This window comes from Balaenoptera ricei, chromosome 15 (genome assembly GCF_028023285.1).
Source record: "Balaenoptera ricei isolate mBalRic1 chromosome 15, mBalRic1.hap2, whole genome shotgun sequence".
Lineage (NCBI taxonomy): Eukaryota > Metazoa > Chordata > Mammalia > Artiodactyla > Balaenopteridae > Balaenoptera > Balaenoptera ricei.
The window spans coordinates 10,896,522-10,923,867 of record NC_082653.1 but is presented as its reverse complement, the minus strand read 5'-3'; the positions used below and the strand labels follow the sequence as shown (position 1 = coordinate 10,923,867).

The 27,346-nt window shown below is 55.1% G+C and overlaps 1 protein-coding gene across 1 annotated transcript in view; it reads left to right on the top strand.

Moving 5' to 3' along the window:
• The window catches only part of BCAS4 (breast carcinoma amplified sequence 4), a 61,642-nt gene extending 37,671 nt beyond the window's left edge, over positions 1-23,971 (top strand). Inside the window, exon 5 of the mRNA XM_059897394.1 lies at positions 23,420-23,971. Within this exon, the coding sequence (XP_059753377.1) occupies positions 23,420-23,539 (120 nt within the window). The 3' untranslated portion in view covers positions 23,540-23,971. The remainder of the gene's footprint in view (positions 1-23,419) is intronic.
• Positions 23,972-27,346: the final 3,375 nt, after the last annotated feature.

Here is a 27,346-nt window from a genome sequence, read left to right as displayed (position 1 = left end):
TGGCTGACACAGGCTTGACCAAGAAAGGCTCTGCTTGCTAGAAAACTGGTTTCAATTTGATGTGAGATGAAGAGGGCCTCCTCCACTAAAGCAGTGGGGAGAAAAAGAAGAAAAAGACTCCAGAACTCTCAGACGGAGGGTTCTGAGCATGGGTGAGTCTGAAAAGCCAGCTTTGCCTTTAAATAACGGTTCAAGACAGACTGCCTAATCCCTCAGCGGTGAGCAGGTATCGGTAGTGGTGACAGAGCCAGCCCTGCAGCGCCAGGCACTGTTCTCAACCCTCAATACCCCACGGGGGAGGTGCTATTTTTATCCCTATTTTACAGGTGAGGGAACTGAGGCACAGAGAGGTTTAGTAACTTGCCCAAGGCCACACAGCTGGGCATCAGGATATGAACCCACATTCCTAACTCTGTTGCCTTGGGAGAGAGATGTGATCTCTTACTTCAGGAAGCATGCATCCAGTGGAAGAATAGAGGCAATGACCAAATCCTAAGAAAATTCAGTAGCTAGTCATTTCTAAAGAGGGCCCTGGCTTGCTCTGAGGGAACCAGGCATGGCCTCCGAGGAAGGGCCGTGTAGGCTGAGACCTGGATGGTGAGTGAGAACAGCCTGAAGTCAGAAGAAAGGGTGCACCCAGCAGCGGGGATGCAGGCACCGAGGCTCTGGGGTGGGACTGAGCTTGGTGCGAACAGCAGGAAGTCCAGCATGGGGACTGAGCGGGGGGGGGGGGGGGGGGGGCGGGGCGGTGGAGTGTGGGAGACGAGGTCGGGGCCAGATTGGGTGGGCGGAGTCTCTAAGGGCAATGGAAAGCCATGGAAGGGTCCGTAGCCGGGGAGGGACTTGGTAAATTTGCTTTGCTTGGGGAATTTCCAGGGCTCATTCTCTACCCTGAGCTAAGGCTGGCATTTGGGGTCAGCGATGTCTTGTTTAGACTTGACCATGAGAGCTGAGCAGGGTGCGTGGGTGCCCTTCAAGCCTCAGAGTTCAACGGTTAGGAGTGCGTTTCCTCGCCCTGGAAACATCTCATGCTGTGCCTTGAGTTCACCGGAATCCTCGCCTTGCCGGGTCTCGGGGCCTTTGTCCAACTGGAAGAGAGAAAAGGCGCTCCAGTCAGGGCACCCAGGTCTCCTGGCCGTGTGTGTGGGTCCCAGAGACCCTGCCTGAGGAGGCAGCCCTGTCTCTGCACACAGAGGGCCCCTCACATCTGGAGACGGTTTCAGACATATGTGGAAGCGAAAGTGAGATGGAGGTGGAGCTGTACGGGCCGCAGGCCTTGGAGGGGCGTGGAGACCATGTCAGGTGTCCCCATGTCCCCTTGGTCCAGGCCCGGTCATGGCCAAGTGGCTTCCACAGGTGTTCTGACCACGCCAGGCCCTCCACTCGGGACCCGCACCCAGGGGCACAGAAGAGCCGCGCTAAGTTGTTGTAGACCGCTGTTAGTTTTCCGCCGAGCCAAAACATCTTGTTCACGAGGTGTCATTTTGATTAATTTTCCAATGGATAACAGTCTGGTGCTTTCCAAGGAAGGCTCTCTGGCTAATAGCAAAACCACTTGGGGCCAAGTCCTGACACCGCACAGAGCCAGGCTGCCTGGGTGGACTGTGCCTTGGGCCTGCCCGGCTCACCTGTTCACCCTGCACATGCCCAGGGGGCGATCTGGTAACATAAATGAGTGTGTCTGCCAGGTGTGAGACAGTAAGGAGTGGTGGGGACTGTGGCGAATTGCAGAGCCCCTGCCTTACCTATAGGGGTGGAGATTTCCAGAAGCAGCCTTGCAGAAATGGGGTCAAGAATGTAGATTTTTCTACTTTGGGGAGAGAGCTGGGCATGTGGAGTTTTATGTGAATGTTCTAATGTCTAAAAGTCAGCAACTAATTTTTCTAAATGTTAAACATCTTGGAGAAAAAAAATCTGTTGCGCCTGTGGGTCACACCCAGCACACTCCCCAGCTCTGGATTTTAGGCTGATGGCCTGTATCCCACAGGCCCCACCCCTTCAGAGGCATTTGGGACCAGGGAAGAGTGGAAAGCCCATGGCGTCTTCCTTCACTTTGCACCAGCCCCAGCAGGAGCCCTCAGCTTTTGGGAGCAGCATGACGAACACATCTACTAGTGCTCCAACTATGGTAGTTGTATTGAGAGCATTCATGAAGGACTTTCGGTGCCTCGTCTCGACTTCCCGTAACAACCCCAGAGGTAAATGATATCATTTGAGAAAGGGACCTGAGGCTCGGAGAGGGCCGTTCACTTGCCCAGGGTCACACAGCATAGGCAACAGAGCCAGAATCTGATCCAGCTTAGACCTCGTTCAGTGTCCCTCCCCCTCTCTGTGATCTTCCCGAGTGCAGGAACCACAACCTAGAATGTGGAGGTTGCAGCTGGAGGTCCTTGGACCCAGTCTGTCCCACCCACCTACGTTCTTCGGCCAGCTTGGCATACGCACGTGTTTAATTTGAGTTAGTCGCCAGCATTTAGGAAAGCAGATTTCACAGAAGAACGTACACCTCTGGCTTCGCTTGAAAAAGCAGAGGTCTCGGCCCCTGAGCAGTGTCCCCGCTGAGCCGCCATCTGGCCCAAGACACCCATTGTCATTACCTGCCTGTGGGCATTTGAGTTTCCTACCCGGGCTGAGCATGCAGTAGGTGTTCAATAAATACTAGTCGATGGATGCTCTGAAGGCTTCCATGGCCCTTGGAAGCCCCCCTCCCCCAGATTTCTCTGGAGGTGGCCTCCAGGCCGTGGAGAGCTGGGATGAGTGTCAATGCCTGCCTCCCTCCGCAGCGGCTTGGGGCCGCGTCCTGGGCTTTCCTGGAGGTAGCGGAGGCTGTGGGCGGAGCTGTCCTGCCCAGGCTTGGCCTGTAGGAGTCGTCAGTGCCAGGCTCGGCGCCTCCTCCCCTCCCCGCTCCGTACCCGACCCCCCCTCCCCTCCCCACCCCTCCCCTCCCTGCCCAGCCCAGGGAAGGGGCCGCCTCCCCCGCCTCCCCCTCCCCCCCCCCCCCCCCCCCCCCGCCCAATCCCCCTGGAGGGGTGACTCCCGGAAGGAGGCACAGCCTGGCCGGGGCTTTATCTCAGTGGCGGAGGCCTAGCGAGGCAGCAACACAAAGAAGGCAGAGGAGATTCCATGGCGCCTTCTCCCGGCCCTGCAGCGGCCTCTCCTTCTCCTTCTGCCCCCATCATCCCTTGCGGTAAAAATGCAACATGAGCAGATGGCAAATATTAACGCAACAATGGAGGCCGAGTGGTGCTTGGTCCCCAGCTCCCCTGCCAATCCCCCACCAGACTGGCTCTCAGGGACTTACTCAGCACTCACACGTTAACAGATTTGTTTGACTCCAGATATTTGGTGGCACACGTGCAGGGGAGGGACAGAGGGCCCCTGGCAGGCTGGTTTGGAGGTCAGATTTTTTTTTTTAAGTGTTGCATTTTTGTTAAGATTTTGAGTGGGGAGGAAGTTCCTTACCACAAGGAGGAGTTTTTATTTTGGGGGGCACTGTTGAGGCCTACGTGGGAGCACCCCAACTTCTCTGTGGTTGGAGGGACACAATGCACCATCTCCGAGCACCGCCGCTGTCAGGGACGTCCCCTGTGAGCATCCTCAAGCCCAGTCCTGCCATCCCTGGATCTGGTGGACACTGCCTATGGCCTTTGCATATGCTGGTCCCCAGCCTAGAAGACCGTTCCTGCTCCCTGCCTGGCAATGTTTATTCATTGTTCAAGGCTAAATTGAATGTCACCACCACTGGGAAGCCACCTGGATTCCCCCAGGCAACGTTCCTCCGGACTCCCCAACCCCCTGTTCATTCCACTGTTGGCACAGCACCTCGGAGAGTCATCTTTGTTTTCACCTGTTGTTCCCCAAGACTAAGAGTTTCTCAAGGGTAAGGACTGTATTATCTTTGACTTACTAATAGTAGTTACGACAATGTTGGTGCCAGCAGCCAGTTTTCTGGGCTCTTCTTTGGGTTGACACAAGCTAGCACTTTACCTGCCCTAGCTTGGTTCATCTTCATGCCCACCTGTTACATAGGTACTGTCAACATTCCCACTTTACAGATGAAGAAACTGAGGCTCAGAGAAGTTAGAACATTTTATCTGAGCCAGGCATTGGCCCCATTTGATTTCAGAGCCTGGGATCAGGTAGGGCCCTGAGTGAGGCCCAGGGGCTGGGTGGGGACTGTGGCCAATGGGAGAGGCAGGTGCCCTCCCCTCCAGCTGGGAACAAAGGCTCAGAGTGGCCTGACCTTGCCCTTTCTTAAGGAAGGGAGGTTGGGGATGCAGGTTTTTATGTGAAATCAATTGATTTTGAAAACTTGCCTGAGAGCCTCAAAGAAGTCTCCTCAGGGGGCCTGTTGCCTCACAGTCCTCCATCTATGTCTTAGCAAAGACCTACGGTAAATTGGTGTCTACTACAGAGTCTGGAGGGTCAATGCCCCTTTACCAAGGGAGGGAGAGAGGGGGCCGATATCACAGCAGCGGGGATTGGCCTGGAGAGCTACAGGCTGTGCTGAGCAGGCAGATGTGAGGGCTACAAGGGCCCAGGGCTGGCCATGAGCTCTCTTCTCGAAAGGGGCTGGTTCTCCCCAGAGGCAGTGCTGGCAGAGGCACTCGGTGGGGCCCTCTCCAAGTACTCTCCATAGGGCATCCTTATTTTCTGAGGATTTGACATTTCCTCAGTCTTATGTGAAGTGTTGCCAAATGCAGCTCCCAATACCCACTTTTCTAACCCGAGCATCACTCTCAAGGTCACCCTTCCTAGAGCGATTCTGCCCTCCCAGGTCCCCATATCATGGCGCAGGCCTCTCCCCTTTCTCACAGTGTGTAGACCAAACTCCTGCCGCACTTGGAGAGGGCATGGTTGAGAGCATGGACTGGACTCAAACCGGGGTTTCGCACCGTCGGCGCCGTTGACATTTGGGGCCAGACCGTTCTCTGGGGTGGGGTCTGTCCTGTGCATCGTAGGGTGCTTAGCACCATCCCTGGTCTCCGCCCACTGGATGCCGGTAGCACCCTCCCCCTGGCTGCGACAATCAAAAAGGTGTCCAGAAATTGCCAAATGTCCCCTGGAGGCCAGGTTGCCCCAGGTTCGGCATCACTGGCCCAGATGAATGACCGCTGTCAAAACTAGGCGACAGCACGTGGGGCTCATCACGGCCCCCTCTTGGCTTTTGCTTGTGTTCTATGACTGTGGAAAATTTCCGGAATAAAACATTTAAAAATAAATGAAACCATGGGTTCTGGAGCCCAGCAGCCCTGGGTTTGTACCTTGGCGGTGTTGCTTGCTAGCTCCGTGGCCTGGAGCAGGGTCTCCGCTTCCCCTCCGTGAGATGGGGCTCACAGGGGTTCAGGTTGAGGGTTTGGACGTGCGTGATTCCCTTTCTATTCAGTGAACTTCTGTCAGGCACCTACCGGGCCGTGGGCCCTGTTCCAGGTGCCGAGGCTTGTGGATCACAGAAGGAGGAGCCGGGTGTACGGAGAATGTCTACACAGCAATCGCCGTGCTGAGGGCCCTGGGCTGACCTCGGTGCGCATTACTCAGTCTCTGCTGGCTGCAGAGAGGTGGGCTGCCATCACTGGCCTCATTTTATAAAAGACAACTGAGGCGGACTTCCCTGGTGGCGCAGTGGTTAAGAATCCGCCTGTCAATGCAGGAGATGCGGGTTCGAGCCCTGGTCCAGGAAGATCCCACATGCCGCGGAGCAACTAAGCCCGTGTGCCACAACTACTGAGCCTGCGCTCTAAAGCCCAGGAGCCACAACTATGGAAGCCCTCGAGCCACAACTATGGAAGCCCGCGCGCCTAGAGCCCGTGCTCTGCAACAAGAGAAGCCACTGAGAGAAGCCACTGCAATGAGAAGCCGGCGCACCGCAACGAAGAGTAGCCCCCGCTCGCCGCAACTAGAGGAAGCCCGCACGCAGCAACGAAGACCCAACGCAGCCAAAAATAAATAAATAAAATCTACATTAAAAAAAAAAAAAAGACAACTGAGGCAGGAAGAGGCGGAGTCACTTGCCCTCAGGGGGCTGGAGGAGGGAAGGGGAGCGGCCGAGGTGCTCCCCAGCTAACTGGCTCAGCGCCTGCACCTCCGAACATCCCTCCTCGCTGCCCCTGGAATCCGGTGCGCGCACAGCTGGCGCTCAATGCCTATGGCCGCTGGCGTTTGTTTGGTAGAAAGCGCCCTTTGGAGGAGTTGACTGTCCCAGCCCCGTATGTTTGTGCAGAGTCACTGCAGATCCCACCAGAGGGGGTTGGACTGGGACAGTTCACTCTCCCTGAGCCACCGTCCCCCCTGGGCCAGCCTCCCCCGCTGCTCCCACCGGGACCACGGCTGCTCTGGCCGAGGCGGAGGCTTAGGAGAGGGGCTCCGCAGCAGAGGCCCAGCCCGAGGACATCCCAGGTGATGCTGGGTCTTGAGGGGACAGGCACCCACAGGGTCCCCTCCGAGCCCCACCTCTTCTACTTCCTCCCTACCATGGGCCACGCGTTCATTTGACACCCTGCGGAGCGGCCCGGGCTGTGGTTCCTGCCGCGTGGAGACCTCAGCCCCGTCAGCCTCTGTGTCTCGTCTGGTCCCGTCTTCGACTCGTTCACCTGCCTGTCTCTGCCTCTCTCCCTGTGTCTCTGGGTCTCCGTCTCCTTGTCTCTCTGCCTGTGTCTCTCCTTGTGTCACACACACAATCACAAGCCCTGACTGTGCCGCCTGCCCCCAGTCCCTCCCCAGTCCTGCATCTCTCCAGCTCCCCTCAGGGCTCTCACTGGGACCCCCCTCCTCAGATGGAAAGAGAACGGCTATGGGCCCAAGCGGGCCACCTCCCTCTGGGGCGTGGAGGGGCAGGCCAGGTCTGAGTCCGGTCTGTGTCCGCTGGCTGGCGGCGCCGAGGACCCTCACTGCCCCTCTCGGAGCCCTGGTGTCCTCACTGGACATAAGTGGGTCCACAGTTGCAGGGGGGCGTCCAGCATGGACGTGCTTAGTGTGCCGTAGTCTCAGTGTGTGGGAACTGTTAGTAATAATGGCTGTGAACTGGGTACCAGAGGATGCAGAAGTGATGAGACTGGTCCCTGCCTGAGCTCTAGGTCACCCCAGAAAGTAAACACCCAGAGGCGGGCGTTGCAGCAGATAATTATGAGGTGGGCTGCGTGCTTCTGACTCCTGTGCACGACAGAAAAGGGGATAAGAGCGGGACTTCCCCGGTGGTCCAGTGGTTAAGACTCCACGCTTCCACTGCAGGGGGCGCAGGTTTGCTCCCTGGGTGGAGAACTAGGATCTTGCATGCTGCGCAGTGCACAAAAAGAAAAGTAAAAAGGGAGAAGAGAGGCCAGGAAAGGGCTGTGGCAGGGGACAGCATGGCCCAATGTGTGGCACCAGCTTGGCACTAGGTCGCACGGCATTCCTGAGCGAGGCAGGGCCGCGCAGAGGACCGGCAGCTCCCGTCAGCAATTGCAGGTTCCTGGTGATGTGATGAGTGGAGGGAGGTGAGTCCCTCCTTAGTGAAGAAACCTGTGTGATGCCTGCAGCTGGAGTTGGGGCATCTGGAGAAAGTGTGATCCCTTTAATGCCTAAGGGGCCTGGGAAGTTCTTGAACTTGGCTCCATTCATGGTCAGCTTTCTGCCGGGACCACGTCTCATTAAGCAGTAAATTCATCCAGGTGCCTGTTCCAGCTGATACCATCACATCTTGTCACGTTGCCAGACGTAATGTCAAGGCCAAAGTTCCCATTACTTGGAGGGTCCTAGTAATTAACCTGGGAAATTTAGAGAGGGGGAAATCCTGGCTTTTACGTGGAGTAAGAAGCCAGAGCAGGGAGGTGGCTGCTTCAGGGACGGGCATCACTGAGCACCGCTTGGGAGGTGCCCGTGGTTACCTGGATTGGGGATCTCAGCGTCGTGGCCCTGGCACTGCCTCTTCCCCGCCCGTGGCTGGCAGCTCTTTGCTGGCCTGGACCTGGCTCCAGAGGCCACGGACAGTGCCCCCAGGAGTGTGTGTGGGGGGCGGTGTGGGCAGGAGGGGCTCAGATGGCGGCAGTCATTGCTGGGAGAGAACTCAGAGGCCACAGGCCGGGGGGCTGCTCGCAGGGCTGGTCTCCAGCATATTTGTGCCCGGTGTGGCCCCCCGTAATCTGTCACTGGCCAGCAGGCATTATTGAGCATCTGCTGTGAGCCTGGCCACCTGACTCATGATGAGCCATGCCTCTTAGCGGTTGAGAGGTGTTCTGGATAATTTTTGAGGCTCCTTGGACTGGCTTCCACAATTGTGATTCAGTTTAAATGTTCATGTTTTGAAGCTGAATGCATTCAATACTAAAAATGCAGTGTTACAAAACTGTACACTTGGGCTGTTCACAAGCTAATGACATCATTTAAAAGAATTCAGGGGGCCGTAATAATAATGAAATTACCCAGCATTCATTGAGCACTTACTGTTTTCTAAGCACTTTGGGTTATTTGGGCAAAACACCCCCCCCATGAGGTAGAAACTAGTATTAGCCCTGTTTCCAGATGAGAAAAATGAGGCACAGAGAGGTTAAGTGACCTGGCCAAGGTTACACAGCTAGACAGAGGGACCACTGCCATTTGAGGAATTTGGAAATGGGGCATCGTTTACTGTGCTGGAGGAAGGGGTCCTCCTCTCAGCACTGGCAGCCCCACGTAGGGCTTCGGAGGGGATGTTAAGAGTGCAAATCCTCTGTGACGCCTGCCCCCATGCCCACCCTCATTCCCACAAGCAGCTTGAGCCACTTCGGCGGGAATGGCCAGGCGGTGGGAAGCCGCTGAGGCTTGGCCCCTCGGCCCCCGGAGGCCCCAGAAAGTGAGCTCGGCCTCCACCCCAACCCCTGTTTCTGGTTCTCTTGAGAGCCTGCGGGGCGGTGGGGGGAGGCAGTCGACAGCGTGGCCCGGCCTGCAGGGTATTGCCCTGGCTTCTCTCCCTCTGTACCTTGGGCTTTTGCTCCTGGAGACCTAGAGAGATCTTGTGCTTGGAGGACAGCCCCGCCCATCCCCCTCTGTACTGCGCACATACCGGCCTCTTCCTCCCCCTACGGTCCCCTTAAGTCCTTCTTGGCTGCTCCAGGAGCTGCCACGTGTGCAATCCCAGCCCTTCACCCTTTCCTTCCCCAGCCCTTGGGCCGGGCTTAACTCCTTTGATGCCAAATCTCCACCCACCACCCCTCTTTTCATTCATTTACTCATTCATTCATTCACTCAACAAATACTTATCATCTACCATCTATACGAGCCAGGTGCTGTTTCAGAGCCTCGGAACCCAGGGAGGACAGAGAATGTTCCCGCCCTCCAGCAGCCGATAGTCTAGTGTAATATATAAAGGGGAGAAAGAAAGGTGAAGGAGGACAGGGAGAGGTGGGTCTCGGGGCAGGAGGTGGTCGGGGAAGGCTTCACTGAGAAGGTAACATGTAGCACGACAACGACGAGGTGGCTGGCGCCCTGGGGGAGGTGGGGGGTGGAGTGTACAGGTGTCTTGGGCTGGAAGGGGAGTGGTGAGGCCTGGCGGGCGGCGTGTTGGAGCTGCAGGTGCCGGTCGTGGGGCCTGTGCAAGGACTGGGCCCTGGAGGGTTTTGAAATGTGGAGGGAGATGCTGGGAGTGCAAGGGTGGCGGTTGGGAGGTCGCAGCTGCTGGGATGGTCCAGAGGGAGATGCTGGTGGCCTGGACTAGGGACCAGGGTGGAGGTGGGGAAACGCGTGTGTGTCTTTAATTGAAATTCTTTACTGAGGCAATTATAGATTCACAGGCAGCTATAAGAAATAATACAGAGACAGTGCCCTCGTACACTTTGCCCAGTTTTCCCCAATGGTAACATTTTGCAAAACCGTGGTACAACGTCACAACCCTGATAGCAACCTGGATACGATGTGTTGCTCATACTGGGATGTCCCCAGTTTTACCTGGACTCACTTGTGTGCGTTTTAAGTTCTATACAGTTGTATCCATTCTGTACAGCTTTATTTTATTTAGGCTCCTGTCTCCTGACTCTGGACTGTCCCAACCCCACAGGGATTTCTCATGTCCTCTTATGACTACCTTCACCCTTCTTCCCTCAGCCCTCGCCCAACCCCTGGCAGCCACGAATCTGTCCTCCATTTCTAAAATTTCGCTATTTCCAAAATGTTCTATAAATGGAATCATACAGCATGTAACCTTTTGGGATTGGCGTTTCTCACTCAGCGTCAGTTCCCTGGAGATTCATCCAAGTTGCATTGTGAATCGAGTCCGTCTGGAGGCCTTTGCAGGTGGAGCCAGGGTTGGAGTGTGGGGTTCAGGGCTGGAGTTATCCAGCATGGAGCCCGAGGCCTTAGTTCTGAGGCTGAATGGGATCACCCAGGGAGGCGGAGCGAGCACTTACCGATTAAGCGTCTGCTGTGTACCAGGTGCTGTTCTAGGCGCTGGGGAGGCAACCATGACGGAGAGATGGGAAGAGGTCCCTGCGAGGGGCCGCCAGGCTGATGCGGGGCTGGAGGCCTGGGCTGGATGGGATGGGTGGGGAGCAGCTCAGGATTTCTCTCCCTCCTTTCTCGCTTTGCAGCCAGGGAAGGTGGGGACCCCGATGAGGCCAAGAGCCCCTCCCCGGGGTGGAGGGTGCAGACGAGAGGTTTCCAGGAGTCCCGAGTAAAGTGAGAAAAGAGCAAAGTGTTGCCCCTCAGGCCAGATGGAGTCCATTCAACAGAGACTGACCTGTCTTCTGAGACGGCCTTTGTCCTTTCAGAATATTATTATTTCTTTGACAAAGGGATGGGGTTTAAGGCGGGGTGAGGGTGGGGAGTCTTTCTGTGTCCCTGCGTGCACACTGACAGGGTTTGGGGTTGGAGAGGCCCTGAACCCGCGGACCGACTCCCCAGCTCCCGGCACAGTCCGCTCCCCGCGCCCTGGTCCCCACCGCTGCCGCTGCCGCCTCCTGGCTGCCTCACTTTTCTGTCAGGGCTACTCATCGCTTCCCTCTCCTTTCCTCTCTTATTTCCTCATTTTTCCCTCTCTCCTCCATCTTTTTCCTCCTCCTTTTCATGTATTTCCCCTGTTTCTGAATCCCCTCCCTTATCTGGTTTCCACATCTCTCTCGATTTCAGTTCTCTCTCTTTTATATTTTCCTCTCTTGGGTTTTGTCTGTTGTTTGTTTGTTTCTGCCTCTACCTCCCTTTGTCTGTGTCTCCTTCTCCTGCTGTAATTACCTTCATCTCTGTTTCCACCGAGCTCTCTCTGTCTCTCCCTCTTTTCCTTTCTCTCGCTCTCAAACGTTATTTCCCAGACTTTGGAAACCATCCCTTTCCACACTCAGGGGGCCCAATGGATTAAATGTCCTAGTCTGACCAGGACAGCGCATGAGGTGAGTTCCTGTGACGGGGCTTCGTGAGATCAGTGCCTGGGGCCCTGGGGCTGCAGAGATGGGATTGGTGCAGTGACGGTAACCGTCCAAGGCTCGCAGGCCACCCGGTGGCAAAGGACAGGCTGGGGCTGAGACCAGGCTGGAGCTCTGAGGGCACCGGTGTCTGAGTCAAGGGTGGATTGGGAAGAGGCTCCTGAGGCCGCCCAGATGCCTGGAGTGGGAGAGAAGGGGCCCAGGTGACAGTCCGGGCGTTGCCTCAGAAGCAGGTTCCTGCAGTCCTGGGCGAAGCGTCTTTCTGGGCAGGGGCGAGAGGTGGGCCCGTGGGTGGCTTCTGAACGCCTGCTGGGCCTGGTGGATGCCTCTGTTTTTGCCCTGTTGGCTTGTTTATTTAATGGAGAACAGCTGCCCACGTTTGGGATCCCGACAGAATGGTCAGTTGCGTCTGTGTTTGCTTTCTGCTTCCCCGAGCTGATTGGTGCTATTTCTAACATTCTTTTGTGGAGTCAACCACCTTCGAGGTCAGCCAACAAAACCTTGAGGATTCTATTGATGATCGGCATCAGAGTGAGAAATGTACGGCTCTGGTGTGACAGTCGCCAGCTGCTGGGCCCTGGCCAGATGTTGGTGTGGGCTCGCGGACGTGAACGTGGAGCATCTCCGTCTGACAGGGAGGCCGCTCGGCTGGGCATGCCGCGGGGCATGGGCAGCTGGTTTGTTGCCCTGGCCTGGAAAAGGATCTTCCTTTCCCTGTTCCAAGCCAAGAGTATGACAGTCCCAGCCAAATCCATCCACTGATGTGCCCCAAACTCTGCCATTGATCCTGCGGCCACCCTTTGCCCCATGATGTCTTCTTAGCCAGGAGCGCTGGCCCCACGCTGTGCACAGAGCTGATCCTGAGTGACCCTTCGGAGGATGGAGAACACAGTTCCCAGTGCGGAATCCACCTCTGTCACCACGACCCGCTATAGAATTGGCCGGTGCAGTGCAAAATGAAAATCTGGGGCCCCTTTGTCAGAACTTACTAAGAATTTCAAGACGGTGACAGCAGAGCATCAGACCAAGCCATGAGGCCGGCCCTGCCCGTCACTTGCAAGTGTCATGCTTTGAGTGGATCTTAAGCTTGCTGCGTCTTAGTCTCCACATCTGTAAAATGGGATTTACAGTCCTATCCTCTGCATAGGATTGTCATGAACAGTGATTGAGATAATGTAAGGTTTAGCTGCCATTATTATTATTATTATTATCAGCGATATTAGTATTATTATTATTTAATAGCTCATTATCTGTGTTGTTCCCTTCAGTGCTTCACATATGCTGCCGAGGATGAGCTTTATTTTCTTATTTATTTATTATTATTATTTAATTATTTATTATTATTTATTATATTATTATTTATTTATTATTATTATTTTTAAAATATTATTTATTTATTTCATCACATGGGGTCTTAGTGTCGTCTCGCGTCACCTCAGAGAGCTGTCAAGACCAAGACCCCGCATTGGTCCAGTACCGTTCACTGAACACCAGGCTTTGGATGTTACCAGATTTTTCTTCCTCGTCTGTTGTCTGTGCCAGGCTCCCCTCCAGGGCAGTGCATTGCTTTTACTGTGTGCTTTATTGATTTATTTAGGCCACGCCACACGGCATGCGGGATCTTAGCTCCCTGACCAGGGATCGAACCTGTGCCCCTGCAGTGGAAGTGCAGAGTTCTAACCACTGGACCGCCAGGGAAGTCCCCTGTGTGCTTTTTATTTATTTATATATTTTTAATGATTATTTATTTAGGCTGCGTCGGGTCTCTGTCGCGGCACACGGGATCTTCGTTGCGGCGTGCATGCGGGATCCAGTTCCCTGACCAGGGATCGAACCCAGGCCCCCTGCACTGGGAGCGCAGAGTCTCACCCACTGGACCACCAGGGAAGCCCCTACGTGTGCTCTATTTTTAATGTGGGTCACAGACTTGGCCAGGGTGGGGTCACCAGCCTTGAGCCACCCCGAGACTCCAGAATGGGGCCGACCAGGCGTCCTCATCCAGACACGTGATTGTCATTGTTGTTCTCAGGCTCCGGGGCCCTGACTTGGCGAAAGGCCAACCCCCAGGCCCTTCCTGCTCTGCCTGGGGTGGTGAGAAGATTCATCCGCTTCCCGTTGCCTGAGTGTCTCCTGTGCGCCAGGCTCCAGCTGCTGCTGGGGCCGTGGCCCTAACGACTGGCTCGGTGCCCGTCCCGATGGAGCTCGGCCTGGTGGGGCGCCGGGTGGTAACCGAGGAGAGAGGTACACAGGCTAGGCTCCACCGTGCTGCCGTGAAGGAGGGGAGGTGACACAGATGAAACTGGGCATCCCTTAGGAGAGTCTGAAGGAAGGAAGGAACCAGCAGAGGAAGACCTTGTGGAAAGGCCTTGGGGGGACAGCAGGTGCAAAGGTCTCCCGTCAAGCAGACCCTGGTGAGATCCAGGAGCAGAAAGAAGGCCCCAGGCTGGAGGGTTGTGAGTGATGGGAGGTGACAGACGGAGTTTAGAGAGTCAGGCTGGATCATGTGGATCTGGGGTCAAACCCCCCCCCCAGCTCCAAGGTGGCAGACAGCTGGCAGACAGGTGGCCACAGCGATGTGGCCGGCGGACCACGAGGGCGAGAGCACACATCTCCTGGAAAGGAGGGGCCACTGCTCAGCGCCGGCTGCCCATCACGGTCCAGTGGCCCAGAGCTTGGGATTTTTTTTAAAGGGAAGCTTGAAATCCTTTTTTTAAAGAGAAATGGCATTTCATTCAAAAATATGAGGACACCAGCAACCAAACAGACAACAGTACTAGGAAACTTAGCCCAGTGGAAGCCAAGCAGGACACGCCTGAGGACTGCTCACGCGTTGGGGACCACGGTGGCAGGGCCTGAAGGCCTCGTTGAGGAGCTGGATTTTATTCTAACTACAGTGCAGGACTTGCTGGAGGATCAGACTTGTTTTTTAAGACGGCCCCTCAGGCTGCCATGTGGAGAATGAGTTGAGGGCAAGAGCAGAGGCTGGGAGACGGGATGGCAGTGGCAATGGGGAGAGGGATTGGGGAAGAATTAGCAGAGGGGATTGAGGATGGGCTGGATGTGTGGTGGGAAGTTGGGTGGCCCCCAGCTTTCCGGTTTGGGCAACCTGGGTTGATTGAGGTTCCGGTTAGTGGGTGGACCCACAGTGAGTCACCTGACCACTGAAAGCCTCAGTTTCCTCATCTGTAAAGAGCCTTTGTGATCTTCAGATTTGAGTCTCTGGAATGTAGCAGGTGCCCGATATACATATAAGTGCATGGTAATTAGACAGTTACACTCAGTGGCCGGGTGATGAGAAGCAAAGCCCAGGTCAGACACCTCCCTCCTCCAGGAGATGGTGCTGGGAGGGCAGAGGGCCCGGGGTGGTGGGCAGAGGGGCCAAGGTTGGAGAGATCAGACTCTGGGTCAGAGACCTAGTTCTGGAGGGGGCTGTGCCATGACTCCGCCTACCTGGTGTCCTGTCTTTCCTCCTAGACCCCATATGAGTTTGAATTTAGTAGCCAGTATCTTGGCAGAACTTCTGGGGCTCCTTCTCTGCTGGTTTCCGTGTTAAAGCTTTTCCTCCAGCTGAAAGCCAAATCCACGGGGACCTGGAAGCCGTCTAGGGCTGCTGCCAGGGTCAGCACCGCCTCTAACAAGATTACACTAGCTTGTCCCTGCTGCTGGGGCCCCCCTGGGTAGGGGCCGCCCCATCTGGGAGCCCCCAGCCCTGTTCCTGTCGCCAGGGCTGCAGCAGCCTCCCGCTGCCACCGGCAGGCAGCCGAGGTGACCGGGCCGGCGGAGGCAGGGGCGGGAGGGCAGCTCCCGTGCAGCCCAGCCCTACGGGCGAGAGCGGGCACGCAGGGCTGCTGAAGAGAAGTGGGAGGGGCTCTGCTCCCAGCTGTCAGGGTGGAAGCCTGGGGGCCCTGGAGCAGACACAGACACTGCAGGCAGGGCAGGCAGGCGTGGTCTGAGGCGCAGAGAGCCTGTGAGGGGGACCGAGGAGGGAGGCCGGGACCCGCGGTGAAGGCCGTGCTGGCTGGCTGAGGTGGGGGCCGGTGCCAGGAGCTCAGGGGAGCCCGCTTGACTCCGTGTGACCCTGGGCACACGGCCTACGCTGTCCCCTCCGAGCCAGCTTTCCCCTCCACAAAACGGCCCCATTGCCATACCTGCCTCCCGGGCCCTGGAGTGCACTGGAGGGGACCTCGGGTATAGGGCAGCAGCCGCTGGTCTCGGCAGCGGCCCAGGCTGGCCATCCGCACCCCAGGGGGCCTGGGCCTCGGATGGGAGCATCCAGCTCCTCGACAGCCCCACGGTGACGTGAGCCTGGAGCCGCTGCCAGCTCAGATGCCCGCGGGGCTCAGCAGGTCCTGCGGACAAGTGAGTCAGGCCTGGCGGGGACAGTGGCAAGCCTGACAGCACGTGCCCTGTGGAGAGGGGCCAGCTGGACGCACCCCGCAGGAATATGGGCCCAGTGCGGCCAGGTAGCTACATTGTTCAAGAGAAACAGGAACTTGATGTTTATTTGAACCATCCTGGTTCTTCCATGTTGGCAGGTAACTCGTTTTTAAATTTGCATAAGCCCATCCAGTCATGCCCGCGGGCCAGACGCTACCCAAAGGCTGCCTGTTTGTGATCTCTGAATAGGCTAAAGGGGGCGCTCCCGAGGGTCCCAAGGTTGGCAAGCAGACGCTGGAGGGACATCCCAGGTCCTGGGCGAGAGCTCAGCCCCCAGCCCCACTCAACCCCAGGGCCACCTGTGTCCTGGCTCAGTGCTGGGGCAGGGCGGGCCTGGGTTTGAATTCAGCTCTGCCAGTTCCCAGTTGGGTGATCTTGGGCAAGTGTCTCTCTGAGCCTCAGTTTCCCCTTCTGGAAAATGGGAGTAGGGACACCTGCCTCTCTCAGCGGCTGTGGGCATGAATGGGCCGTGAGCCTGCAGGGCCCACCAACGGGCTGGGCACTCAAGAAGTGCTCACTACTCAGTCACTGTGGTTGAAGTGAGAGAGGCCGGGGGCTTGGTCTGTGCTGATGGACGGAGATGTTTCTTCTCTGTCTGCTTCCCCCCACCCCTCTGCCACCCAATAGAGTTTTTTATTTTATAATTAGAGACAAGTTGCTATGATAATACAGAGAGTTCCCATATACCCCTCACCCAGTTTTCTGTATTGTTAACATCTTGTTTTACTGTGGTACATTGTCACAGCTAAAGGACCCACTTTGGTACACGGCTATTAACTAACCTCCGCAGTTTATTCGGATTTCACTAGTTTTCCCCTAATGTCCTTTTCTGTTCCCTATTATATTTAGTCGTCAGGTCTCCTTAGCCACCTCTGGTTTATGACGGCTTCTCACACTCTCCTTGTTTTTGATGACCTTGACAGTTTTGAGGATTATTGGTTAGGTATTTTGTACACTGTCCCTCAATTAGGGCTGATCTGATGTTTTTCTCGTGGTTAGACTGGGGTTATGGGTTTGGGGGAGGAAGACCACAGAGGTGAAGTGCCCTTCTCATCACATCAGATCCAGGGGACATGCTGTCAACATGACGTAGCACTGATGATCTTGACCATGACCCTCTGGCCGAGGCAGTGTTTGCCAGGTGTCTCCACCAGGCTGTTACTCCCGCCTCCACCCCCGCCTCCCTACTCTACTTTGTGGAAGCAAGTCACCACGCGCAGCGCCCACTCAAGGGGAGTGGAGCTCCTGGAGGGGGCAATGCATACGTCAATTATTTGGAATTCCATTTTACCTTTTGGAACTATTTTGATATCTACAAGTTTTCACTTTTTTGGTGATCATTCCATTTCATCATACAGACAACCTGGGCTGAGTCCTGGCTCCACCCATTTACTACCTGTGCCACCTTGGGCAACTTGCTGTTAACTGGAGTGATGGTGAGAGTAATAGCATGTGTCCATCAGGCTGTGTTTGGTGGCATAACAGAAACCTGACTAAAGTGGTTTAACCAAATAGGGCTTGTGTTTTTCCCTCATGTGACAAGAAGTCCTGAGTGGCCAGTTGATTCTCCTGGCTACTGCCCTACCATCCTTAGCCGGTGGCTTTTGTCCTCATGGTCCCAAGGTGGATGCAGCACCTCCAGCATCACTGCTGTGCTCCAGGCAGGACTCCATGAAGTCGACGGTATTATCCTCATTTTACAGAGAGGAAAGTGAGGCTCAAGAGGATGAGAAACCTCTGCCTTGAAGGAGTGCTGTGAGGGTTAGAGATAATGTGTGTAACCTGGGCCACAAGAAGTGTAGTGGTTGTTTTCCCAGTAGGATGGGCCTCTCCCAAGTCCCCTGGGGCTGGAGGTGCCTGGTAACCTGGGGGATGAGGGTGAGTCTCTGGCTACCTGAGCTTCCACCCATGGTCAGCCTGAGGCCTCAGCCTCCCAGAGGATGACCCACACTTTGGAACCTCAGAACCTGGGCCACACGTGGGACAGCGGTGTGGCCTTTCTTTTGAGGTGGAGGATGCTTAGTGAGCCAGGACAGGCTGGAGTTGCAGTGATGACCCAAGAGCAGCCAACCAAGTAACACTCCGGCCTGGGGACAGTCAGCAAGGTGGGCCTGGTCCTAAATCCTGCAGCCTATGTCTGGTGACCTATCACTTAGTGCCCACTTGCATGGGAGATACAGAGATGGGTTTGTCATTCCTGTTCTATTTAGGAAGTAGATTTAATTCTGGGGCAAACTGAAAAAACCAAGTCTGGCCTGCCCCCATCTTTGTAAATAAAGTTTTATTGGCACGCAGCCATACCATTACTTTACACGTTGCCTATGGCTGCTTTGGTGCTGGGAGGGCAGAGCTGAGTAGCTGTGACAGAGACTATGGGGCTTGCAAATATTTACCATCTGGCCCTTTGCAGAACAAGTGTGCTGACCCTGGCCTGAACAGAAAGCAGTTCAGGGAGATTGGGATTGACATATATACACTAATATGTATAAAATAGATAACTAATAAGAACCTGCTGTATAAAAATAAATAAGTAAAATTAAAAAAAAAAAAAGAGAGAAAGCAGTCCAGGATCTGGAATATGCAGCTGGGGCTTCCAAGAGGGAGATACGAGGCGGGCTAGGACTCACGAGGGGCCGTGGGGGATTTCTGGGAGCAGGAGAGGGCAGATGGCACAGGCCCTGAGGTGGGTGGGCTGGGCTTCAGCAGACAGTGATCCGACTGGGGGGCTTCAGAGGAGAGGCCCTGAAGCCGGGCTGGCCCGAGGCTCCCCCTTGCCACGTGCTTCAGCAGCCATCTGGGGGCTTTGTCAGGAAAGGAGCTGCTTGGTGGTGCAGACAGCCCAGAGGGCCAACCCCGAGGCATCCACCACCAGAAGCAGCAGGTTCCAGAAAGGTGACGTGGCCCCGTGGGCCCTGGGGCCCACAGGGGAGCACCCGCGGCTCCTCTGCCCAGCCACTGGGAGCTTCCAGATCATCTGATTTTCCAAGAGTAGCTAGCTGGCAGTCCGGTTTTCCTGAGAAATCTCCTGACTTTTTACATGTTTGCAGTTAATTCCAGTTTTTAAAAATCATGCAGCCGACCAAGCACACACATGCATCTGGTGTGTGGGCTGCAGGTTTGGGAACTCGGGGGTCCGGGGTGGAAGTGAGGAAGATGTGGGAGACTGTGTAGACCCAGGAGAGCACGCCAGGCCCTGCACCCCAGCTCCAGAGGCCCTCCTCCAGCTGGGACCTCGGGCTGGTGGGGGGGGGGGTGGTGGGGGACTGGGAGGGAGGGCGGCAGAGCCCTGGACCTGTGGTGTCAGGTTTCTGTGCCTCCCATCCTGTCCCCGCTGGTGGAACCTTCCCGCCTGCAAGCGAGGGTGGGAGCCTGGAGCAAGCGCCGCCAGGGAGTTGGACGGTCCTCCTGGCTTACCTGGCCGCCCCTGGAGAAGAATCTCAGTACCAGCTGCAGGTGAGGGGTGGAAGGGGGAGCTCTCTGAAGTCCCTTCTGAGATTCTCCAGGATTTGGGTTCGAGGCAGGAGCCCAGCAGGGCGATGGGCAGGGGCTGGACCTGGAGCCAGAGAGGCCTGAGTGGACCCTGGCTCTGTGGTTCCCTGGCCCCTGTGACCTCTGAGATGGGGACCACTCCTCCTGTTGCAGGTCATCCTCAGAATCCAAGAGAAAATGGGTGTGAAAGGGCTGGGTTTCCTTGGCGTCCTGGGGTGCCTGCGACTGGTGCCTGCTCACCCTGACGACATCTGGAACCTCTGGCTGTATTTAGCCTCACACACCAGCCCTCACCTGCTGATTCCGCCACTGGTTTCCAAGCGCTTGTCCGCACTACTGTGGATTTATTCTTTGCTTTAAGCAGGAGGCTTGGTTGCAAGTGACAACAGCCCAGGTCACCTTGGCTTAAGCAAAGAAGAGAATCCCGTGGTCTCATGAACAGGAAAGGTCCCAAGGTGACACTAACCTCAGGCAAAATTTGATTCAGGTGCTCAAATGTTACTGTCCGGACTCTGTGTTGCTTCACCCCCAACTCGGCTTCCTTGTGTTGGCTTCACTCTCAGGCAGGCCCCTCAGTGTAACAGAAGTGACTGTCAGGCTCATGGCGCGTCCTCACTGGTACCTGGGAAGGGGGGACGGGGGCAGGAAGCAGCCCTGTCCCAAGAGCCAGAGTCCCAAGGCTGCTTCTCATTGGGTGAGCTGGGGTCACCTGCTCACTCCTGGACCAATCACGGCCCAGGTGGGTCAGGCCTCCTCTCACTCATCCTTCAGCTGTGGAGGTGGGCAGAGCAGCTCCGCTGGGGAGCTGGCAGCAGTGATCCCACAAGACGGTCAAGATGCTGATACCAGAATGGGACGTGGAGGCTGCACAGGCCGAAATAACATCCCATGCCCTTCCCATGCCCACCCGCTCTCCAAGAGCAGCATTTGGGGCTGAAGTGGCCACATTCGGAGCCCCCTGGCTCAGCTCAGGGCCCCGCTGCCTGGCTGACTGCAGGCCCAGATCTCCAATGAGCTGTGTCACTTTCCCACAAATTTTCCACGTGCCCCAAGATGTTGGCAGGGGCTTGGTCCAGGGCCAGCATAGAGCTGCACCAGCCTCCACGGCCTTCCTCGCCACCTTCCCGGCTGGGGGCCCCTTTGAAAAGGGAAGCAAGCTTGTTTGGAATGGCTCATTCTCGTGAGCCCCTGTGGGGTCCTGGTGAGCACGCGCAGCCGCTGTCTAATAATCCACGGTGCCGCCTGGCTGGGCGCGGGCAGAAGGCTCACCCCTCCCTGCGTCCCCCTTCTGCTTGCTTTCTGAGTGCAGGAAGGACGTTTCCACTCCATCACCAGCAAAGATGCCACCACTGCTTGCATTAGATCTCGCTGGAACTCAAGATACGATTATATCTAAAGCTGCTAAGGAGTCTCTTAGGATTACTTCTCCTTGGTTCCTTCATAATTATATTGATTTTCTCCTTTTTTGGAAGCCTGTCTCCTTCAGGGAGGAGGCAGAAGCCCCATCCCTGTTGGCAGAACCATTTGAGAAAGAACAGGGAGTCCAGAGGCCCAGGATCTCCAGGAGAGGGACACCAGCTCTGACCCGGCCTGGCCACTCACCCTTGGGGCCCATGAGGCCTTGCCTGGGTCCTGAGATCAGGAGAGAAAGGAACCTGTCTTTTCAGGATCACCAAGTGCACTTTGGCCCCCAGGCCATGTGTCAGGACAAGTGAGCTGGTCTTTGAACTGTCATTACTTGAATGTTGCATTTTCTAGATACTACAATGGCCAGTTCTCAGGAGGAATGGGGTGAGGATATTCTAAAACGATGGCTTATCCACAGACTGCATCCCTCAGGCTGTGAAATGCATCTTGGGGCTCATTTCCCCGTTGTGTTTTGGTCACGGCACTGTCAGAGGACTCAAGTCCAGCCCACAGGGGTGGGTGGCAGCCCCAGGAAGGTGCAGGGAGAAGGGGGGACAAACACGTCCCAAGTGTCCCCCAAGTGGGCTGAGCCAAGAGTGGCTGGCCCGGAGTTGACTGGTTGAATGTTCCCTGTGCCCTTTTGTGAGGCAGACCCTTGGCCAAGGTGAATTGTTTGTCCTGGCTTTCCAGATGTGGGTGGAGACTCAGGGAGGTAAGCGGTCCCCAGACACCCGAGTGCGGTCCACCTTATCTGAAGCCCTTTGGTGGTTTCCTTCTGCAGCAGAGGGTGGGCTGGGGGGTGGGGTAGTTCAGGGCTTCGGGGCTCAGACATTAGAATCTGTTCACTCTCACCCCAAATCCAGCCACTCTCACCTTTAAGGAATGCCTACCTGCAACAGCTTCTACTCTGGTCCCCTGTTTCCCCTACAGTCTAGTCTCTGCTCTTTCTAAAACACTTATCACACACACACACACACACACACACACACACACACACACACACACTTTCTCTCTCTCTCTCCCTGTCTCTCTGTCCCTGGTCTCTTAGGATAAAGTCCTTAGCTCAGCCTCCAGGAGCCCACATCATCTGGCCCTGCTTTGCAGCGTCATCCCTGTCTACACTCTGACCCGGCCCGACTCCAGACTGAGCTGCTTCAGTGCCCGCGGCCCAGCACACCACTCAGCACTGCGCACAGGGCGTCCGCAGCCTGGACCACTGCACCTCCCGCTACCCCTCCACGCAGCCCCTCCGGCCGGGGGGCTGGGGTCCTAGGTGCTTAGCCTCTGGGTACCTCCTGATCCCTCCAGGATGAGATGGGCCTCTTCTGGGTTCCAAGGGCCTTGGTGCCTCATTGCACGTTGGTGGTGTTTTCCTATTGGTTCCTTTGTCTCCAGATAGACAGGGAGCCCCATGATGGCTGGGGATGCGTCTAGTTCACAGCTGTGCCCTCGGCCGGCCCTGGGCACTCAATGAGGTAGTGGTTGAGTGGACAGATGCTCGGACAGGTGGGAGGTGGGTAAGCCACCTCCCGGAGCGTGGTCTCCCCCAACCACCCACGAAGTGGGGGATGGTCACGGTGTCACTGTGGGGAACAAGCATGGGGGTGGGTAAGTACACACCCAGTGCAGCGCAGAGCTCGTGGATGGGCTGGGCTTTGGGGGAGGTGTTATTAACTACGGGCTAGAGCCACAAACCTGTGCGCTGGCACCTGTGACTGCAGCTGAAGGCTGGGGCAGAGCTAGCTCTGGGCTGAGTGGGCAGAGGTGGCCTGGAGATCAAACAGTAGACGGAGCTGTGGAGGGAGGGCAGGAAGGGTGGTGAGAGGGACCCCAGGTGGAGACGTGCAGAGCCCTCCTCCCTCTGCACCCCGGAGCCCCACACCCCTGCCCATCTCCCTGCTGGTCCGCCCCGGAGCCTAGCAGACCCTCCCTCCTCCGAGCAGGTCACAGTTATTGGGATCGGCCCTGGCTCTACGTGAGAATCACCTGAGAGCTTTGAAATACCCCGATGCCCAGGCCTCACCCCAGACCAACGACATCAGACTCTGGGGGCGGAGCCTGGGCATAAGCATTCTATAACTCTCCCAGGAGGTTCCCTGTGCAGTCACGTTTGAGAAGCACTGTTTGAGGCGGTCCTCTGTAAAACTGGTTTGACCTCGAGATGCCTGTGTAACCCTGGGTTACTAGAGCTTGGGGAGGGTTGCTTGATGTAAAATCTCCCCTCCCTAACCTCCCTGCAACAAAAATCCACACCAGAAATAAGTAAGCGCTTCTTAAAATGGTTCAGTTAAAAAAGAAAAAGTAACACATGCACATGGCCCAGCCTTCAGGCAGCACAGATGCGTGCACATTCAAAGAAGCAGCGGCCCGACCCCAGCTTTCCCAGGGCCTGGCCCGCGGCGCTCTCTCGGCTCGCGGAGCTTCCTGGCACGCGGTGGCGTGAGGTACACCTGGCTTTCTCAGTCATCCCCCCTCAGAGCCCGGTTCTCTCTAATGCTGCGGAGGGCTCCGTGGACACGGACCAGCCCTGCCGACCTAGCTCCCCATCAGGTTTCAAATGGGCCGGCTTTGGCTGTCACAGGCAGTGTCACCAAAGAATCATGGAGTCTTTGGTCACCTGGACTATTCTCCCTGCAGGATGAACTCCTGCAACTGGAGTTCTTGGGTCTCAGAACAAGTGGCTTCACGAGGCTGATGGGGCACCTGGTTTTCTGTCATTCCAGAAGCTGTGGACGCCGGCGGCCCCGACCTTCGAGCTGCCCGCGTTGTACAGAACCGAGGACTATTTTCCTGTGGACGCCGGGGAGGCAACGCGCCGAGCCCCCAGCTGCCAAAGGCTGTGAGCCCCGTGGTCCTGCCATCAGGGACGTCAGGAAGTGACATCTGTGTGCCGAGCAGATTGTTTGTTTTGTTTTGTTTTGTTTTATTGTTGTGGATGCGTTTTCTGAATTTCCCCCCTTGCTTCACGTGGGCCCACAGGGTTTGGAGAAGCATTTAGAACCCATAGGTGGGCAGTGCCTCAGAGATGAGCTGGAGAAGGCCTTCTCCACCGGCGTTTGTCCTGCCTGGTGTTCTGGACGAGGTGGTCACCCTGGGGGACGGGCTGTGGGGCCTTGGATTTCCCTTTGCCTTGGAAGGGCTTTGCGCGGGATTTGTGAGGGGCTCACGCGGTGCCCCCAGGGTGCGTGGCTCCAGGTCCATGCGTGTCGGCCGGTTTGTGTGAACCCCAGTGCCCACTGGCCCTGTGAACCGTCTCAATAAAGGTGTCCAGGTTGCCCGGGTGTAAATGTTTCCTTGATGGGTGCTCCTGCCACTGGCTCAGGCCTGATCCTCAGAATCTGCTTATTATGAAGCCCCTCGCCTGAGGGGAGGGTGCAGCTTTGGCCTTCAGATTCCCAGCAGAATGCAGAGATCATTCAGATTACCTGGAGTCTTCCAAGGTGTGTTTGCTTTAATTTCTTCTCATGTAGATGAGTTTCCTGCTATTGTTCTGAAATGCTGGATTCGTCACTTCGTGATGGATATTTCTAGTTTGTGGAATCCTTCCCAGAGCCAAGAACACACACACACACACACACCTGTATTGCAGACCAGCATTTGAATTTCAAGGAAATCTGACATCATGAATCAAGTGAGATAGTGGTAGCAAAGCAAAAAAAGAGTTGAGTCTTGACAATTTTGGAACAATTTTTTAAAAATTTTATTTATTTTTGGCTGCTTTGGGTATTTGTTGCTGTGCGTGGGCTTTCTCTAGTTGCGGCGAGCGGGGGCTCCTCTTCCATGCGGTGCGCGGGCTTCTCACTGCGGTGGCTTCTCTTGTTGCAGAGCATGGGCTCTAGGCGCGTGGGCTCAGTAGTTGCAGCACGCGGGCTCAGTAGTTGTGGCTCGCGGGCTCAGTAGTTGTGGCTCGCGGGCTCTAGAGCACAAGCTCAATAGTTGTGGCGCACGGGCTTAGGTGCTCCGCGGCATGTGGGATCTTCCCGGATCAGGGCTCAAACCCGTGTCCCCTGCATTGGCAGGCGGATTCTTAACCACTGCGCCACCAGGGCAGTCCCTTAGGACAATTTTTTGAACTAAAAGATATAAGTGAACCCCTTGTTTCAAGTACAGCCAACGTTTTGTGGAGATAATTGTTGTAAACATAATTTTTTATTTAAAAATGTCAGGACGTTATTTTAAATTATTGAAGTAAAATTTACTTCATATGGAAAGGTGCACCTAAGTGTATAGGTCGCTGAATTTTCACACACTGAACACATCTGCTTAACCCTCACCCTGATCTAGAAACACACAAGCATCATCAGCACCCAGAAGCCCCCTCGTGCTCCCTTCCAGCCAGTGCCCCACCCCCATCCAAGCTAACACTACCCTGACATCTCACAGCGCGGACGGTGCTGGTGTCGCCGGCTTCTGTATCTTGTAACTGGAGGCGGAGTGACGTGTGTACACTCAGCGTGTCGGCTTTGTGCCTGGCTCCCCCGGCGGACACTGAGCCTGTGGCAGCATCCCAGTGGCTGCTGACCGTTCATTGTCATGGCCGTGTTGTATTGATAGGGACTGTTTTTAACGAAGGAAGCTTAGATCTTCCCCGTGCCCTGGTCTGCTCAGGGAGAGCAGAGATTCAATGGAATGTTCCTTTTTCAGACAAGTGGTGAGGACACCAATTTCTGGAAAACCAGGTATATGTTGATTGCTGAAGACGTCCAGGCTTCTTTCTCCTTCCAGAGGCCGAACCAAAGGTCCGGGAGAGGTGAACGGGATGTCACAGGATTAAACCACAGCAACGGAGGTGTCCTAAAATAGAGACCACAGGACCGTGACTAAGAGCATATAGGCTGTGAGGTCAGCCTGCCTGGGTGGCGCCATCATCTCCTGCACATCTCAGCTGTGTGGCCCTGGGTTAGTTGCTTACCTTCTCTGAGACCAGCCTCAGTAAGATCTTCCACAGTAAGATACAGAGAGTAATGGCACCTGCCTGTTGGGGTGTACTGAGGAGGAAATGAGATGACCTGTGTCAGGGCCTGGCGATGGGCACTGGGTAACAGGTGGCTGTGATGGCGACCGGGCTGGGTGGGGGAAAGGCCCACTGTCCTGCGTTTCTCAGTTGGCTCGTGGCATCCAAGAGCCTCAGCAGTGAGTGGCTTAGGAACTGCCTTACATTTCAGCGTAAGAACGAGTCACGGGAGAGTGAGAGCTGCCAGAGTCCAGCTCGCATTCTATGGTTTTGCTGTCCTGGGACTCTTTTGGGGACACCCTCCCACAAGGCAGCGAGGAGGGGTAAGGTTGTATGACAACATCTATGGGGAAAAGGTGACTAATGAGCTAGAATTGGCCTTTCCAAGTTTCCTGGAGTTGCAGTGCCAAACAATGAACTTTTAGGGACACTTGGAGACACTTAAGGGGAGGGAAAGCCAGGACACAGAGCCTGCCAGGAATTCCTGGCTTCAGTCCTCTGAGCTGCTGGTGCTCTGTCCTGGTGCCCGGTGACCTGACGGGCGTCCCCCTTCAGAGCAAGTGTCGGATGTGTCTCCTAGCAAGTCAGCGAAAGCCTTGGTGCTGACTTGAGAGGGTCAGACCCAAAGCCCACGGCAAGGGTCACTTTGCAGCCTATGAAAGGGTGATCATTTTCTTTCTCTTTTTCTTTCATTGGTGGCTGTTTCTGGACAGGGCTGCCAGGGTATAGGCCATTGCAAGTCTTCATAAGAGCAAGGCCCTTTGGTCGATCATTCCCACTTTCCCCGTGGATGTGAACTTCACGTCTGTTCAAAGCAAGAGGTTTCAAGACAGTGGCCCACAGGTTGGCAGAACTGTATGGTTTGCCCTGAACTGTTTTAAAATTGTTTTCATGTTGAGACAACTGGGTAACCATCTGGAAAAAATAAAGTGAGTTCCATACCTCATTCTGTACACCAGGAACGGTTCCAAAATTCCAAATGGATTAAGGAGGAGTTAAATGTGTAAAATGAATTTATAGAATAAGGAGGCAGAAACATTGGAGAGTCATAAAAAAAATCCAGAAGCCATAAAAGATGAAGAATTGGATTATATTAAAAAATTTAAAATCCTCTGCATGGCAAAAACAAACAAAATTCAACTGAAAAAAAAAAAATCTTAAAACAGAACGACAAAATCCTAAGCAAATTCAAAAGACAAATGACCAAAAAAGACAAATGACAAACTGGGAAAATATATTTGCAGCTTGTATTACAAAGGGATAATCTCCCTAATATATAAACATCTCCTACAAATAAATAAGAGGAAAACCCCCAGAAAAATGGCAAAGGTTATGAATAGGTATTTCACAGAAAAGAGAATGCAAAAGGCATTTTAAAGATATGAAAATATACTCAACCTCAATCTGTAAGTATAAAGAATATTGAAATTAGTTTTCACTTATGCAGGCAAAAATAAAACGTTTTTGATGACACTGTTGGTGAAATTTTGAAGAAATGTGCATTCTCATACATTGGTGGTGGGACATGATTCTCATGGAGGTCCATGGGCAGTACCTATCAAAATTAGAAATGTATATACCCTTAGACCCCTAGGGCCCAATTCTGCCCCTAGGGATCTAGCCTCCCAATATACACACACAAGAGAAACAATAAATGCAAAAGTTTATTCACTGCTCATTGAAATAGCAAAAGATT